The sequence below is a fragment of the Paroedura picta genome, chromosome 1 (genome assembly GCF_049243985.1).
Source record: "Paroedura picta isolate Pp20150507F chromosome 1, Ppicta_v3.0, whole genome shotgun sequence".
Lineage (NCBI taxonomy): Eukaryota > Metazoa > Chordata > Lepidosauria > Squamata > Gekkonidae > Paroedura > Paroedura picta.
In genome coordinates this window covers 12342342-12359584 of record NC_135369.1, presented here as the reverse complement: position 1 = coordinate 12359584, position 17243 = coordinate 12342342, and the positions used below count along the sequence as shown (strand labels likewise).

The window sequence follows — 17243 nt, the reverse complement described above, 5'->3', positions numbered from 1 at the left end:
AGCTGTCCAGAGCGCAAAAAGCCCCCTTTGTGAAAAACAGAAGTCCTTGATCTCAACCCTCGACCTGTGGGAAGCCCCCGCGGGGACTGGTGGCTAACGGGATGTGAAACAATTAAAAGTGGTATTTCCCCCCTCCCCAACCCAGCCTTTCTCCCCACCCTGCAGGGAGGCCATTGTGCCCCAGAGTGGAGGTGTGCGGTGCGTTGAACACTACTTTGTGAAAGGTTCCCTTCTCCATTGGCTGGCTGATGCCCAGGAAGAGATGAATAGTTTATTAACGCACGCAGCAGTGGGAGACCCAGTTTGCAGCCACTGTAGCTGCAAGCGAGGTAATTTTTCCCTCCTTGGAAGGTGGGCCGGGTTCCCTTGTTTTCCCCTGGGGACCCCTGCCCACGCCGCACTTGAACGTACAGCACGACAAAAGATCCTTGCCTTTTGGGGATAATTATAAGGGAAAGGGCCAGCAAAGCGGCACGTTCATTTAAAAACAAGTATACAGCTTCCTGGCTTTTCAAGAAATTGGCTGAAAGAACGGAGCGGGCAGGGAGGGAGTCTAGAACCTACGGGTGTTTCTTTGATGGATGGATCTTGCTCATCTCCTTGAATTGCCAGCCTCCAGGGGTAGCTCGGGATGCCTTGGTGATTGTGGTTGGAATCTGCACCATCTATATCGTATATGATTCAAAATGCGTATGAAGAATATCCTGCAGGGGGCCTCAGAGGAGATATGTATTTTGTATAGTTAGAATAGGAACTTCCTGATACTGAATCACAGAATCATAGAGTTGGAAGGGGCCATACAGGCCATCTAGTCCAACCCCCTGCTCAACACAGGATCAGCCCTAAGCATCCTAAAGCATCCAAGAAAAGTGTGTCTCCAACCTTTGCTTGAAGACTGCCAGTGAGGGGGAGCTCACCACCTCCTTAGGCAGCCCATTCCACTGCTGAACTACTCTGACTGTGAAAAAATATTTCCTGATATCTCGCCTATATCGTTGTACGGATATAGGTTGAGGGACTTGGGAATGTTCAGCCTGGAGAAAAGGAGGTTGAGAGGGGACATGATAGCCCTCTTTAAGTATTTGAAAGGTTGTCACTTGGAGGAGGGCAGGATGCTGTTTCTGCTGGCTGCAGAGGAAAGGACATGCAGTAATGGGTTTAAACTACAAGTACAACGATATAGGCTAGATATCAGGAAACGATTTTTCACAGTCAGAGTAGTTCAGCAGTGGAAGAGGCTGCCTAAGGAGGTGGTGAGCTCCCCCTCACTGGCAGTCTTCAAGCAAAGGTTGGATACACACTTTTCTTGGATGCTTTAGGATGCTCTGGGCTGATCCTGCGTTGAGCAGGGGGTTGGACTAGATGGCCTGTATGGCCCCTTCCAACTCTATGATTCTGTGATTCTGTGAGGGAGCGAGAAAAAAATGTTAAAGAAATCGTATGGAAGGCCTGCTGTTATCAAGTTGGAGTCGAATCCAGTAGCGTTGCCTCTTCTCTGCCAGCAGCCAGAAAGCCAGGGAATGCCTCTTCTCTTTCAGTAGCTAGAGAGATGGTGAATGCCTCTGCTCTGCCAGAAGCCAGGGAATGCCCCTTCTGTGTCAGTAGCTAGATGATGAATGCCTCTTCTCTGCCAAAAGCCAGGGAATGCCTCTTCTCTGCCAGGGGCTAGAAAGGCAGGGAATGCCTCTTCTCTGTCAGTAGCTAGAGAGATGATGAATGCCTCTTCTCCATCAGCAGCTAGAGAGATGGCCAGTACCTCTTCTCTGCCATCAACTAGAAAGCCAGCCAGCCAGCAGCCAGAAAGCCGGAATGCCTCTTCTCTGCCACCAGCCAGATGGAGGAGGTGATCTCAAAAGAAATATATCCTTATCATTTTACATTTTTTTTTTGTCAGCCGGGCCGCCTTGCTTGGGATTTGGCCGGAAGACCCAGCGGGAACCCCCTCGCAAGCCCCACTTGGGGTCGCCAGGCGGCGGCGGCGGCGGCTTGACGGCGAACCGAAGCCCATGGCCACGCTCGCCCCCGTCGCTTCGCCCTCTCCCGGAGCCAGCCGTTCTTGGGAAGAGCCCCCTCCGGGGCGGCGGCCCCGCTCCACCTGTTGCACCGAGCGGGCATCCACCCTCCCGCCCGCCCTCCTCCCCAGCGCTGCGGCGTGGTGCGGCGGCGGAGCCAATCCCCGGCGGGGCGAGCGGGAGCGGCGTGCGCTCGGTCGAGGGCGGCGGCGGCGGACTACAATTCCCGTGGAGCCGGCGGGGCGCACAGGCGCAGTGGCGGGCGGCGCCCTTGGGGAGGGGGCGCCGGCGGGGAGGGGGGGTGATGTCAGCCGGGCCGCGGCTCGCGGGCAGCCAATGAGCGGCGTCCGAGGGCCAGGTGGGCTTGGCCGGCGGCGCGCGCGAGCGGCGGCGCTTGCGAGCAGCCCATTCAAGCTCGGCTGGCAGCTCGGCTGCAGCAGCAGCAGCGGCCGCCTCGCCCCGCCCGCCCGCCCGCCCCAGGCTGGGCATCCGGGGGGCACCGCTTGGATGCCTCTGCCCTGGGGGCGGCAGCGCGCTGAGCCGGGCCAGGGGCGAGCCGGGGCCGGAGGCGGCGGCGGCGGCGGAGGATGGAGCCGTCGGGGCCCTTCCACGATTCCGGCGTGGGCGATCTGGACGCCGAGGAGCCGCGCTGCCCGGGCCTCCTGCCGTCGGGGGACGAGCCGCGCCCGCCCGTCGCCGCCGCCACCGCCGCGCCCCCCGGCCTGGCTCCGGCGGCGGCGGCGTCGTCGGCGGGCCCCCTGCGGGCTCCTCCCCCGGTGGCCGCCCTCCGCCCTGCCTCTCGCCAAGGCAGCCAGCCCAATGTGAGCGGCGAGCACTGGGCGGCCCCCGGACACTCGCCCAGCTCTAGCGGCGGCGGCGGCGGCGGCGGGGTTGGCGGCGGGGGGGCGGGCAAGCACCGTCAGGCCAGCCCCCTGGCGCACCGGCGGGACAGCAACCCGTTCACCGAGATCGCCATGAGCTCCTGCAAGTACAGCGGCGGCGTCATGAAGCCGCTCAGCCGCCTCAGCGCCTCCCGTCGGAACCTCCTCGACGCCGCCGCCGCCGAGCCCGAAGCGCAGCCGCTGCAACTTTTGGGCGCCGCCGCCGCCGCCGCCGGCCCCCCGCCCGAGATCGTCATCTCCCGCGAGGACAACCACTCGCCGCAGGGCCTCCTCCACCCGCACCCCAACGCCGTCGGGGCCGCCGCCGGGCCGCCCGGACACAAGCCCCCTCCGCCCGCCGGCGGCGCCTCCTTCGCCAAAGCGCCCAAGCGCAAGAACCAGAACATCGGCTACCGCCTGGGCCACCGGCGCGCCCTCTTCGAGAAGCGCAAGCGGCTCAGCGACTACGCGCTCATCTTCGGCATGTTCGGCATCGTGGTCATGGTCATCGAGACGGAGCTCTCGTGGGGCTTGTACTCCAAGGTAGGCGGCCGGCGCCCCCCACGCCCCCTCCCCAAGGAAGACGAGGGCGCGCCGACCTCTCCAAATTGCGCCTTGCGCTTGGGAAGAGAGAGGGAGGGTGGGTGGGGGAAATCTTGAAAACGGGGTGGGTGGTGGGTGGTGGGTGGGCGACGTGCAGCACCCCTGGGTGAGGAGTGAACTTTTGGCAGCTGCAGAAGGGAAAACTAGACGGGGGGATGGGGGAGAAGAGCGCCCCCCACGAACGCCCAGTTAGCGCCCAAGTTGCGCCCTCGGTGCACCCTTCCCCCGCCACGACGTGAGCTCCAAGTTTGGCTGGTTTTCTCCATTCGCTGCTGCTATTCTATGAGGGGAGGGAGGGGAGGGGAGGGAGATTCCCCGTTGCTTCCCCCCTGCTTCCCTCCCCCCCTGCTTCCCTCCCTCCCCTTCCTCCGGTTGAAATTGCGCCTCCGCTTAGGATCCCTGGTGATCCTCGGGCTGTCTCCACCAAGAGTGGGTTACAGGTGGCAGAGAAGGGGGGGGGAGAGAAGAGCTCCGATAGGGACGTGGGTGGGTGGGGGGAGGACGAGGAGAAGGGCGGGTCCCTCTGCTTTCCCACGGTCCTCCCTGGAGCTCAGCTGCCCACCTCTAAAGCTGTGCTAGCCCTTTGCAGTGTCCTTTGGGAGAGGATGGGGGCGGGGGGCTCCGGTCTCCCCCCCCCCATGCAGGCACAGCATCCTGCCTTCTCGCTGTCACCCCCTAACAGACAGTCACAAGAAAGAGGGGGGGGGTGTTGCTTTCTAAGGAAAAGGGGAGGAGAGCCAGAGCTTTGCTCTCCTCCTGCTTAGAATGAGGGAGATGATCCGTTGCGTGTTCCCTTTTCTCCTCCTTGGCCCTGTGAATCTCTGCTGTGGGTTTTGTAGAGGGTAAAATGGGGGTGGGGGCTGTGGTGGTGCGATCCGGGCAGGGGGCGTAGACGGCTGGCCGGAAGCCCCCTTCCCGTGACAGATCATTAGTAAGAAGCCTGCCTGCCTTCTCTGAGCCGTAAGGTCCTCGGCATCCCCAGATGTGTGCCAGATAGCCCCCATCGGATGCCTTTCCGAGTCGGGGCTGCTGGCCATCTCCGCTGTCTCCCTGTCCCTCCAGCCTCTTCTTCCGGCTTGTGGCTTCCTGATTTGGTCGGGGATTCAATGGGGTTCCCAGCCCTGTTTGATTTAGGGGGTCCCTGACCCCTTGACATTGGAGGCACGCACAGTTTCAGGGGGATGTGTCTGTCGGGAAGCCTTTCTGGGCGCAAAGAGCGTTGTTGGGTGTTTTCCCGGGTTCCGGCTGACGCAGGATCCTTTCCGATTAGGGATGCCAGCCTCCAGGGATCCCCTGGAATTACAGCTCATCTCCCAACTCCTGTATCTCTGGAGAATATGGACACTTTGGAGGGTGGACTCTGTGGCACTGTCCCCCTCCCTGAGGTCCCTGGCCTCACCAGGATCCATCCCAGAATCTCCAGGAGCATCTCACCCTGGATCTGGCAATCCCCCCGTAGGTGGGTGGGGTGGGGAGGTTTAAACGCGCAACTCTATTTCCACTCATTTCGGGACTGAACGTGAGGGGCCAGACGTGCGGCGCTGAAGAAACCAGCTCCGTGCAACCCCGAATTCTGTAAGGAATGATTTTTTAGGCACACCAGCCGCTAACGACGATCGTGCACGTGCTTGGGGTGACGGCCGGAGGGTGTGTCCCTTGCCAACCTGGCTGCCTGCTGCCCGAACCCGGCCGTGGGGGGCTAACCTTTTGCTGTCCTGCGGCAGGGAGTTCCGGAGGATGAGGGTCTGCAGTGCGCAAATGACTCTTGTTCCACCAGGCTGATTGCTGGCTGTCAGGGGGGATTTTGGTCCTCGAGAAGCCAGCCAGATTTGCAAGCTGGTTGAAATTATATATAGTGGCAGTTGAATTACGGTGGCCCAGGAGGGATTACGAGGCCAAGGGTGTTCCATAGCCTGCCTCTGGCTAGCAGCTTCCTCCATGGTCTCCCATGCAGATATTCACCTGAGCAACCCTGCTGCCTTTCCGAGTCAGGCTAGCCCAGTGGTTCTCAACCTGGACGTTGGGACCCCTTTGGGGGTTGAACGACCCTTTCACAGTGGTTGCGGCAGGGCGAACAGCTTGGCTGGGGAGGGATGGCGCTGCCAGTGTTGCTGCTCCTCCTAAGGCTACCTACCCATTTATATACAATTTATAGACAACCATGAAGAACGGATCTTTATGCCATTGGTCATTTTTGGTTTAATTTCTTTGAAAGATCACTTGCATCGTTTTATGGTTGGGGGTCACCACAACAGGAGGAACTGTATTAAAGGGTCGCGGCATTAGGTAGATTGAGAACACCTGGGCTAGCCGGATAAATATATTTACTAGTGCTTTGAACGCATGAGGCTACCATATTCAGAATTTATTTAAAACAGCATTCAGCCAGAATATAATTTACTTGCCTGGAGAGGCTCCCTTATACCGAAGCAAACCCCTGGACCGTCGGGGTCAGCGCTGTCTTCTCCGGGGTCACATTGCCGACTGCCTGACCTTTTTAAAACCTGGAGACACACCTGGGAGGTGAGGAGATTGCTCCGCCATTGAGACACAGCCCCTGTGGAAACTGGCAGTGGCTTTGCAGGGTCAGGTCTTTCGCATCACTCTATTTCCTGACTTTTTAAACCGGGGATGCCGGGAACCGAACCCAAGACCTTCTGCTGTGTCCATGAGCTGCATAGACTGGCTCCTGGCCTAATCTACCTCTGATCCCAGACTTAGAGCAGAGTAGAGGAAGAGACAAGGGGGAAGAAGCCAAAGAACTAAGAAGCGCGGTCGTTTTCGTCCTGCTCAACACAACGCTAAGATCTGCGTTGTGGGATAAGATCAAGGAACGTTTGGGTCTGTTTCCTTGCTGCAGTGGCTGAGACGGCTCTGAAACACCCCAGGCAGGACACGAAAGTCACAGCCTTCCTGCATTCCCCCCCCATTGTCCGGTATTTACAGGTACACTGCCTTTAGATCAGGGGGTTCCATAAAAAATCTGAGTTTTTAGTGGATTTTTTAGGCCCTTTCGGCGGGCCTGTTTTTCTCCATTAATTCACCAAGCCCCTCTTTAAGAGCCAGGGTGGTGTCGTGGTTGAAGAGCAGTGGGCTTTCATCTGGGTTGGATTCCCCATTCCTTCTCCGCATGGCAGTTCTCTCAGAGCTCTCTCACCGAGTGTCTGTTGTGGGGAAGAGGAAGGGAAAAGGTGTTTGTAAGCTGCTTTGAGACTCCTTTGGGTAGGGAAAAGCAGAGTTTAAAATCCACCTCCTCTTCTTCTCAGCATGTAGCAGTGACTTCCATAGAGCGCTGACTCAGATGTATGTTCGCTGTATTTGGTGGACTCCTCTCACCCCCTGACCCATCCCCAGGACTCCGTAGTCCTCCTTCTGGCTCCTTAGTGCTGCTCAGACTTGGACCCATTTCACAGCCGGGATACTCGAGGTCGGCCCGCAGTGGGCAAATCCCACGGGGCTTGGTCAGGCCGATCAAAGACACGCTTGTGTCCGATCTCAGCCGGACCGAGAGACTAATATCTGTGGGGGAAGGGAGAGTGCAGCTCATCTGACTCTGGCTGGTACATTCAGGAGCGCAAATGCGCAACCTTTTTTGAGATGCCAAGTCGGCTTCGGCCCATTTCACCTTCAGCTCCCCTCTTCAGGGAGGGAATCTGACAATCCTTTAATCTGTTCTCCGCCCACTTTTGGTTTACTGTGAAGGTGCCTTTCCTAGAATCCGCCAGGGACACAGGAAGCTGCCGGAAACCGAATCAGATCCTTATTCCATCCGAGCCCGTGTTTTCTACTCAGGCGGGTAGCAGCTCTCCCGGGTCTCAGACGGAAGTCTTCCCCATCACCTACTGCTTGGTTCTCTTTTCAGCTGGAGATGCCGGGGATTGAACCTGGGACCATCTGTGTGCCAAGCACAGGCTCTCCCACTGAACTACAACCACTGCTCATTCTGACTGTGGCTCTCCAGGGTCTCAGTGTCTATCACATTGCTTACTGCGTGGTCCTTTTTCCCTGGAGATGCCAGGGATTGAACCTTTGACCTTCTGCGTTCCAAGCACTGGCTCTCCACGGTCTCAGAGTCTTTCACATTGCTTAATCCTTGGTCCTTTTTCACTGGAGATGCCGGGGATTGAACCTGGGACCTTCTGCATGCCAAGCACAGCCATAGTCTCTTTCCTACCGTCCCTCTGCTGTGTAGCTGGCCGTTCCTTGGGTGTGCATGTCACATGCTCTCAAGCTGCGGCCGAATTATGTTGACCCCAGCCAGGGGCTTTCAAGGCAAGTGAGAAGCAGAGGTTTGAGGTAGCCTTCCTCTGCAGAGCCTTTCTTGGTGGTTCCCATTCCAACCCCGCTCCACTTCCGAGATCTGACCCGATCGGGCTGCACCATTTGGCCTTCCCTGCCCTTTCTGCTCCTTAGCATTGTAAATGCATTCCGTTGGCCAAGTTCCTCTATTACAGTTCTGAGAAAAGCACTCGAGAACCTTTTTGCGTTGCTTCCGTCCCACCCTTCCTCCCCCTGGGGTAGCATGCCTCTTTCTCTCTTTCTCCCATTTTATCTTCATAACAACCCTGTGAGGTAGGCAGCCCAGGGGAGTCAGATCCCGGGTCCCCTTCCGCCAGTCGTAGCCCGACGCCCTGACCGCTGTGGCACCCTGCCTGTGCCTGTTTCCCCTTTCGAGAGCATTTGTGCCCTGTGCCCCTTGAATTCTGATTCCCTGGGAAACGATTGATTCATCTGACTTCTATACCACCCTATCAAGCAAGCCAGCTCAGGACGGTGTAAAATATAAAGAGTTAATGCAGTCAGTTAAAACAAATAACATTTGAGCTTAAAATTAATTTCAAAAGTTGTTGTCATAAAATCATCAGTGGTATTATTATTATTATTATTGTTATTATTATTGTTATTATTACAACAAGGGAAGCCCTATGAAGATAGGTTGAGGGGCTTGGGAATGTTCAGCCTGGAGAAAAGGAGGTTGAGAGGGGACATGATAGCCCTCTAAGTATTTGAAAGGTTGTCACTTGGAGGAGGGCAGGATGCTGTTCCTGTTGGCTGCAGAGGAGAGGACACGCAGTAATGGGTTTAAACTTCAAGTACAACGATATAGGCTAGATATCAGGAAAAAGTTTTTCACAGTCAGAGTAGTTCAGCAGTGGAATAGGCTGCCTAAGGAGGTGGTGAGCTCCCCCTCACTGGAAGTCTTCAAGTAAAGGTTGGATACACACTTTTCTTGGATGCTTTAGGATGCTTAGGGCTAATCCTGCGTTGAGCAGGGGTTGGACTAGATGGCCTGTATGGCCCCTTCCAACTCTATGATTCTATGATTCTATGATTCTATTTTATAAGAACCTGACTAGGAGAGGAGGGGTTGCTCATCCAACAATAGCCCCCAAGTGGGGGTAGGCAGGAGATAGTGGAAGTGCGGTTGGATGCACACTTTTCTTGGATGCTTTAGGATGCTTAGGGCTGATCCTGCGTTGAGCAGGGGGTGGGACTAGATGGCCTGTTTGGCCCCTTCCAACTCCGATTCTATTATTATTATTATTATTATTATTATTATTATTATTATTATTATTATTATTATTATTATTATTATCATCATCATTATTATTATCATTATTGTTATTATTATTGTTATTGTTATTATTATTGTTGTTATTATTATTATTTAGACTTGTTACTCGCCTCTCCCCAGAGGCTCGAGGCGAGTTACAGCATAATTTTATCGCTTAGAGCAGGCAAGAGTCTGGCAAGAATTTGGGGCTCCTTCCACTCGGTGGAAGTAGTAGGTGGATGGGCGGAGCCATAGTGTAGGTAGATATTTAGCTTTGACCCTGACCCCAAACCTGGCAGAACTGTGCTATTTCCAGCAGTGCTGGGATGTGTTCCGGGTGCTCATTCCACCAGGCAGGAGCCAGGACAGGAAACGCCCTGGCGCCGGATGAGGCCAGGCATACATAGGTGAGTCGAGCTGGCTCTACGGGTATTTCCCAAATACTTGACGCATGTTTCAGCTAGCGCCGTTTCATGTTACCCAAAGTCCACAGGAGCCATTCACGGAGCGTGGTTTTCACATCGCTTGAGTAACATCTAAAGGCCTCCGTTATCTTCAGTCCAGGTGTGCTTTCTCTGAGAGCGACGAAAAAGCCTGCAAAAATGGAGGAAATGGTTCCTCAGGAAAGAAGGGCAACCAAAATGAACAGTATCGCAGTAGGCCAGCACACTGAAATCGAGCACAAACTTTACCATTGTTCATTGAATGCTTCTCCTGCGTTTTGCGCCTGAGCTGGCCTTGCTGATGAAATGTGGGCAGCTAGGTCAAAATGTCGGAAGCTATCTCCAGGGCTCATGTTCCAGGATGCCAGCCCGTGTATTGGGGGGGTGAGGGTGGGATTGAGGCTGTGCTCCCCCCCCCCAAGTCAAGAAAAGATGCAGAATCCATTCAGCTCCCCCTGTGTTCTTGCTCCATGGCCGGCCTCCGAGGTGAGAACTGGCTCATGCAGACCAACTGTGGAGGCCAAGAGTGAGCTGAGAGTCAGGTTTGAAGTCCAGGTTTCCAACTGGGTTGCCTGGGGCAAACCGTTCTCCTCACAGCTCTGCCGTTTTCCTTTCTCTGTACTTATAAACCCATTCTTTTAAGTCACGGAGGATTCCTGAGCAGCTTACGATAAAAGAGAGGTTCATTAAAAATAATTTAGACCCTCCCCAACATGAGCAAAGTTTCTCCACAGGACAGAAAAGAATTCCCTGCTCTGCTTTGATTTGTTGGGGTGGGGAATTAATGTTTTCTTGAGCTTGGCTGGCCTTGTTTTTGTTTTTTTTGGAGTAAGAAGTCTCTGATGTCCCCGTTCTCTCCTAGATCAATCTCGGGAAAAAAGGGTTGTGCGGGATTATAGCAAAATCCCCTAACGGGCAGTCTGGGGAAATCTGTACCAGCTTTTATCCACAAAGGGGACCCAAACATGGAATTAAGAACATCAGAAGAGCCCTGCTGGATCACACCAGGGGTCCACCCAATCCAGCATCCTGTCTCACATGGTGACCTTAGCCAGTCCCTCTGCAGGGCCAGCAACAGGGCAGGGAGGCCGAGGCCTTCCCCTCATAAAAGCATCAGGAGAGCCCTGCTGGGTCAGACCAGGGAGGGTCCCTCCAGTCCAGCCTCCTGCCTCACACAGGGCCAGCCAGTCCCTCTGCAGGGCCAGAAACAGGGCAGGGAGGCCGAGGCCTTCCCCTCATAAGGACACAGGAGAGCCCTGCTGGGTCAGACCAGGGAGGGTCCCTCCAGTCCAGCATCCTGCCTCACACAGGGGCCATCCAGTCCCTCTGCAGGGCCAGCAACAGGGCAGGGAGGCCGGGGCCTTCCCCTCATAAGGACACAGGAGAGCCCTGCTGGGTCAGACCAGGGAGGGTCCCTCCAGTCCAGCCTCCTGCCTCACACAGGGGCCAGCCAGTCCCTCTGCAGGGCCAGCCACAGGGTAGGGAGGCCGAGGCCTTCCCCTCCTAAGGACACAGGAGAGCCCTGCTGGGTCAGACCAGGGAGGTCCCTCCAGTCCAGCCTCCTGCCTCACCCAGGGGCCAGCCAGTCCCTCTGCAGGGCCAGCCACAGGGTAGGGAGGCCGAGGCCTTCCCCTCCTAAGGACACAGGAGAGCCCTGCTGGGTCAGACCAGGGAGGGTCCCTCCAGTCCAGCCTCCTGCCTCACCCAGGGGCCAGCCAGTCCCTCTGCAGGGCCAGCAACAGGGCAGGGAGGCTGAGGCCTTCCCCTCATAAGGACACAGGAGAGCCCTGCTGGGTCAGACCAGGGAGGGTCCCTCCAGTCCAGCCTCCTGCCTCACCCAGGGGCCAGCCAGTCCCTCTGCAGGGCCAGCAACAGGGCAGGGAGGCCGAGGCCTTCCCCTCATAAGGACACAGGAGAGCCCTGCTGGGTCAGGCCAGGGAGGGTCCCTCCAGTCCAGCCTCCTGCCTCACCCAGGGGCCAGCCAGTCCCTCTGCAGGGCCAGCAACAGGGCAGGGAGGCTGAGGCCTTCCCCTCATAAGGACACAGGCGAGCCCTGCTGGGTCAGACCAGGGAGGGTCCCTCCAGTCCAGCCTCCTGCCTCACCCAGGGGCCAGCCAGTCCCTCTGCAGGGCCAGCCACAGGGCAGGGAGGCCGAGGCCTTCCCCTCATAAGGACACAGGAGAGCCCTGCTGGGTCAGACCAGGGAGGGTCCCTCCAGTCCAGCCTCCTGCCTCACCCAGGGGCCAGCCAGTCCCTCTGCAGGGCCAGCCACAGGGCAGGGAGGCCGAGGCCTTCCCCTCATCAGGACACAGGAGAGCCCTGCTGGGTCAGACCAGGGAGGGTCCCTCCAGTCCAGCCTCCTGCCTCACCCAGGGGCCAGCCAGTCCCTCTGCAGGGCCAGCCACAGGGCAGGGAGTCCGAGGCCTTCCCCTCATAAGGACACAGGAGAGCCCTGCTGGGTCAGACCAGGGAGGGTCCCTCCAGTCCAGCCTCGTGCCTCACACAGGGGCCAGCCAGTCCCTCTGCAGGGCCAGCAACAGGGCAGGGAGGCCGAGGCCTTCCCCTCATAAGGACACAGAAGAGCCCTGCTGGGTCAGACCAGAGGGTCCTCAAGCCTTTAAATACCTACTGGTCTCTTGGACTTGGGAATGTTCAGTTTGGAGAAGAGGAGGCTGAGGGGGGACATGAGGGCTCTTTGGAAATTTCTGAAAATACTTAAGAGGAGGGCAGGGATCGGTGCTTGTTGGCAGCAGAGGAGAGGACTTGTAATCATGGGCTTAAACTGCAGGCAGAAACATACTGGCTAGATATTAGGATACATCTCTGTACAGAGTACCAGAGCAGTGAAATGGGCTTCCTAGGGCCGTGGTGAGCTCCCCCTCCCGGCTGTCTCCAAGAAGCGGCTGCATGGACACCTGTCAGGGATGCTGTGGGTGGATCCCGCATTGAGCGGAGGCTGGACTAGATGGTCTCTTTGGCCCCTTCTGACTTTATTGTTCTTCAGTTCCGAACACTTCCAAAGAGTGACCCCATCCCTCCTCAAGTTGCTCTTTTGCAGGTGGAACATTTCCAGTCTGCCTCGACTCCAAACCTAGAGTCATCCTGGTCACTCTCCTCTGCCCCTGCCCTCAAGTATCAAAAGGCCCCCAGAGGTGGGTGCCAGGCTCCCCATGGGGTTTGTCCACTTCAATCTGCAGCATGCTTTCTCTCCTGAGCTCTGTGCAGCCGTCGATACACCCTAAGATTGGATTGGCCTCCTTTGCTGCAGCATGGCGTAGGGTGCTCACATTCCAGTTGTAGTCCCTCGACACCCCAAGAGCCTGTTCTCATACTACCCAGAAGTGCTTGATAACTTGCATTAAAGTCTCCGATGGAAGCTCGCTGGGTGTCCTTGAGCCAGTCGCATGCTCCGCCTCTCTATCCTCCCTTTCAGGGTTGTTGTGAGCCTAAAACAGAAAAGAGGAGGATGAGGTCAGGGACTTTGGTTCTCTTTGGAGAAAGGAGGACAGGCTGCAGCTAGAGGGAATGAATAACACTATCCTTTATCCTGTGCAGGCCGATGGCATTTTTACTCCTAACAACAGCCCTACGAGGTAGGCTAGCCTGGGGGCCCTCGAGTGGCCCAAGGCCACTTGCTGAGCTATCTAGGGATTTGAACCCGGGCCTCCCCGATCGAAGACCAGTGCTCTAATGGCTGAGCCACGCAGGCTGTTGATATGCCGGCTGGAGATTGGCCTCCCTTGCAGGGCTATTGTAAGAATTCGGTGGCGAGCAGCAAGAGGGGAGCACTGTGCAAACTCATCTCTCCCCCCGCCTTGATTTTCCCGGCTGTGCATCCGCAGGCCTCGTTGGCTTTTTGCGGCTGCGTTTGGAAAGCCGAGGCAGAGAGAAGCTCTCTGCAGGAAGGGAAGCGTTGGCATGGGAACTCCAGAGGGCTCGAGATGCATGGCAGGAGCCCGGGCAGCTCTCGGGGGGGTACGTGCCAAGGAAAGCGCCCCCGCCTCTTCTCCCCCCAGCCCCCCTCCCCTTTCCGAAGTCCAGGCAGGCCGGGATGCTGGCGCCATGCCCTCCTTTGGGTTGGCGTGAGCAGAGAGACAATAGCAGGTCCCAAGGCCGTGGCCAGGGTGGGGATGGTTCTTTCTTCTCTTGCCAGTTGGGAACTAAAAATATCTTCCCCCCCCACCCCCACCTGGTACGAGCTGCAGGGAAGCATGAGAGTTGGTGCTCACTCCTCCCTGCCCACCCCACCCCTCTCAGGAGCCGAGCATTGTTTGATGCTCTCTCAGAGGGAGAGAAAGAGGGAGGGATGCTGGAGAGCCAAGGTAGGCAGTGTGAGGCCCGGAGCGTTGTGCCCTGATCCAGGTGCTTGGGGGACTTGCGCTTGGCAATCTGCACATGCTCAGAGGCAGCCTCTCCATTGACGGATCCCAGTGGCTGTTCGTTAAGGGAGCTTGTGGCGAGGAGGCAGCTGGTGCATCTTGGAGCAAGGGGGTGGTCGCTTCCCTTGGACTGGGTTAACCTTTGCCTGCATGGAATATGCTTGCCCGTCAGGGATGGCATGCCAGTCAACATTTGCAGCTGTGAGGCTGGAGGAGCGGAGTTTCATTGGAAACTTGAACTCAGGACCAATCGGGGGAGGGAGGTGCTTCTGGAGTAGGGCTGGAAATAAAAAAGAGAGCCTCAGATTATTTTATTATGTTTTATCCATGAATTATATTTAGTATTTACAAGCCGCTGTTCCCGGCCTGCCGTCTATGAAAAAGAAGAAGGAAGAGTTTTTTTTTATACCTCGCTTTTACTACCCAAAGGAGTCTCGAAGCGGCTTACAATCTCCTTCCCTTCCTCTCCACACAGCAGGCACCCTGTGAGGGAGGTGGGGCCGAGAGAGCTCAGACAGGACTGTGACTGGCCCAAGGTCACCCAGCTGGCTGCATGTGGAGGAGTGGAGAATGAAGGCCAGTCCATCAGATTCGAATCTGCCACTGAACTATTACTCCACGCTAGCTTTCAAGGCATTCTGCAATGGAGGACATTTTTCTCCTCGAAGTAAAGTTTTCCCAAAGGAGTTAAAGGATCCAACTTCCTGTTTTCAGCTGACTCTGGTCCAGAAAGCAATAGCTCTCCCCTTCAACTGGTGTTCAGAGGTACACTGCCTCTGAACTTGGAGGTTCCACTTAGGTACTTGCTCTCATCTCTCTGTTCTATTGGATGGAGAGTCTGTCCCCTTGGATAGAATGTAGCGGATGGGGGCACCTCATTGGGAGCCCCCTGGACGTGGATCCTGTGGTCCAATTGTTTTGAAATTCAGAGGGGGGTCAGGGAAGAGTCTCCCGGAGCTACCCTGAAAGTATGGAGGCTGTAACCGAAACCGCTGCTCCCCAGGCCGTGGAAAAGGTAGGAACGCTGGGATTCCCATGAGCCCCTGTCCAGCTGCTGCTTGAAGACTGCCAGTGAGGGGGAGCCCACCACCTCCTTAGGTGGCTGATTCCACTGCTAAGCTACTCTGAATTTTTTCACCTTTCTGCATGTAGTTTAAACCCATGACTGAAGGTTCTCGCCTCTGCTGCCAACAGGAACCACTCCCTGCCATCCTCCAAGGACCACCTTTCAAAGAGTCATCCTGTCCCCTCTCAACCTCCTCTCAGCCTGAGACCCGCTAAGGGGAGAGGCTGTGGCTCAGTAGAAGACCCTCTGCTTGGCATGCAGAAGGCTCCCGGTTCGATCCCTGGCATCTCCAGTTGAAAGGTGACGTGAAAGACCTCCGATCAGGTGACAGTACTAACTTAGATGGACTGAGGGTCTGTGTCACTATAAGAGAGCCTCGTGTCTTCTGTACCTGACATGTGAGTTTTCCCCCAACGAAAATCGCAGCCAGCACACTTGGCATCTGCATTGGCCAAATTTAGATTTATATCCCGCTTTTCTCCCCAGCTGGGATTCCGGACATTGTTCCTGCCCTTCTGTGTTTTCTCCCAGCAATAACCTGGTGAGGCAGGTCTGAGCTGAGAGGTTGTGATGGCCTGAGGCCACCCAGCAAGCTTCTGTAGCAGAGGCGGGGATTTGAACCCGACTCCTAGTCTGGCAGCAGACATGCAGTCTGAAAGCTCTGCCCATGAGGTGGGAGTTCAATCCCAGCAGCCGGCTCAAGGTTGACTCAGCCTTCCATCCTGGGATTCACCAAGGGTCAAACATGACGTTGCTTGCAAAGGGGATACCTTTACCTTTACCTAGTCTGCAGCTCTACTCACCACACCGCACGAGCTCTCAAGAGATTCCTTGTCCCCTCCCTGGAGGGCTTCCAGAAGGGCAGAGTCCCAACGAAGGGCATAAGAGAGGACAAATTCCTCTTGGAATCATCGGGGCTCTGCAGGCGTCCAGGATGAGACAGGACGCAGGTGATTAGCATAGCTGTAAATAAGTGGGTACAGACCATCGCTTAAAACCGTGCCAGGTGCACAGTGGATCACCCACCTAATTCTTTTTTTTTGAAAGTTGTTGTCGTGTCACGCTAATGAACTCTCGAGAGGCTCTCAGTTGAGGCGCGTCATCGTCTCCTTGCATTTTAATGGATTTGTTAAACGGAAGGTGTGTGGAGCCGAACCCCGCCAAGGACTGCTGAGCTGGGCTTTTGGGTGTTTGCACATAATCTGTCCTTTGCAGGTCACCTCGAAGACCGGTCGGCAGAAAGGCAGGCGTCCCCGTCTTTGAAATAAATAAGCATTACCGATTGGCTGTCGGGGCGGCTCACGTCAGACATACATTTTAAAATGACAATTAAAACAATCATTAAAACTTCGTTGTGTTCCAATTCTCTCCTCCCCCCCCCCTCCTTTAGTTCACCTTGCAGTTTAGTGGCGGGAACGCCCGGGAATCAATGAATGGAGGCCTGTAGATTTTGTTGGCCCTATTTTATTTTATTGATGTGATTCATTCATCGGCCCTCCCGACATAGCCGGCTCGGCGCGGTTTACAACAGGTCAATAAAACAACAATTAGTTCATAAAACAAGAAAAACAACATTTCCTGATTAGTATAACATTAAAACCTATTAAAAGAGCCTCTTGTGGCGCAGAGTGGTAAGGCAGCCGTCTGAAAGCTTTGCCCATGAGGCTGGGAGTTCGATCCCAGCAGCCGGCTCAAGGTCGACTCAGCCTTCCCTCCTTCCGAGGTCGGTCAAATGAGTACCCAGCTTGCTGGGGGGTAAGCGGTAATGACTGGGGAAGGCACTGGCAAACCACCCCGTATTGAGTCTGCCATGAAAATGCTAGAGGGCATCACCCCAAGGGTCAGACATGACTCGGTGCTTGCACAGGGGATACCTTTACCTTTACCTTTAAAACCTATTAAGCGATAAAATCAACGGATAGTGCATATTATTATTGTTATGGTGGTGCTGGTTGATTCCGGATCTGATTTCCAGATATTGGTTTCCAGTGAGCTTGCTCCAACCTTAACCATAAGCCTGGCGGAAGAGCGCCATTTTAGAGCCCCAGCGGAACTTAGGCCCAGGTCTCAGTTGGCAGTTCGTCCCACCAGGCTTGGGCCACGGCCAAAATTCAGGGGTAGTCAAACTGCGGCCCTCCAGATGTCCATGGACTACAATTCCCATGAACCCCTGCCAGCATCTGGGGGGCCTCAGTTTGACTACCCCTGCGAGCCCAGGCCACGTATGGGCTTGAAGGTTAAAACCCAAACCTAAAACTTGATCTGAAATTCATCTGGCGGGCAGGATGGATTTGGGCCCTCCATG

General features: G+C 55.9%; 1 protein-coding gene across 1 annotated transcript in view; it reads left to right on the top strand.

Moving 5' to 3' along the window:
* Positions 1-2441: 2441 nt before the first annotated feature.
* Positions 2442-17243, top strand: part of KCNN3 (potassium calcium-activated channel subfamily N member 3) — a 146064-nt gene continuing 131262 nt past the window's right edge. The window contains exon 1 of the mRNA XM_077321834.1: positions 2442-3436. Within this exon, the coding sequence (XP_077177949.1) occupies positions 2600-3436 (837 nt within the window). The 5' untranslated portion in view covers positions 2442-2599. The remainder of the gene's footprint in view (positions 3437-17243) is intronic.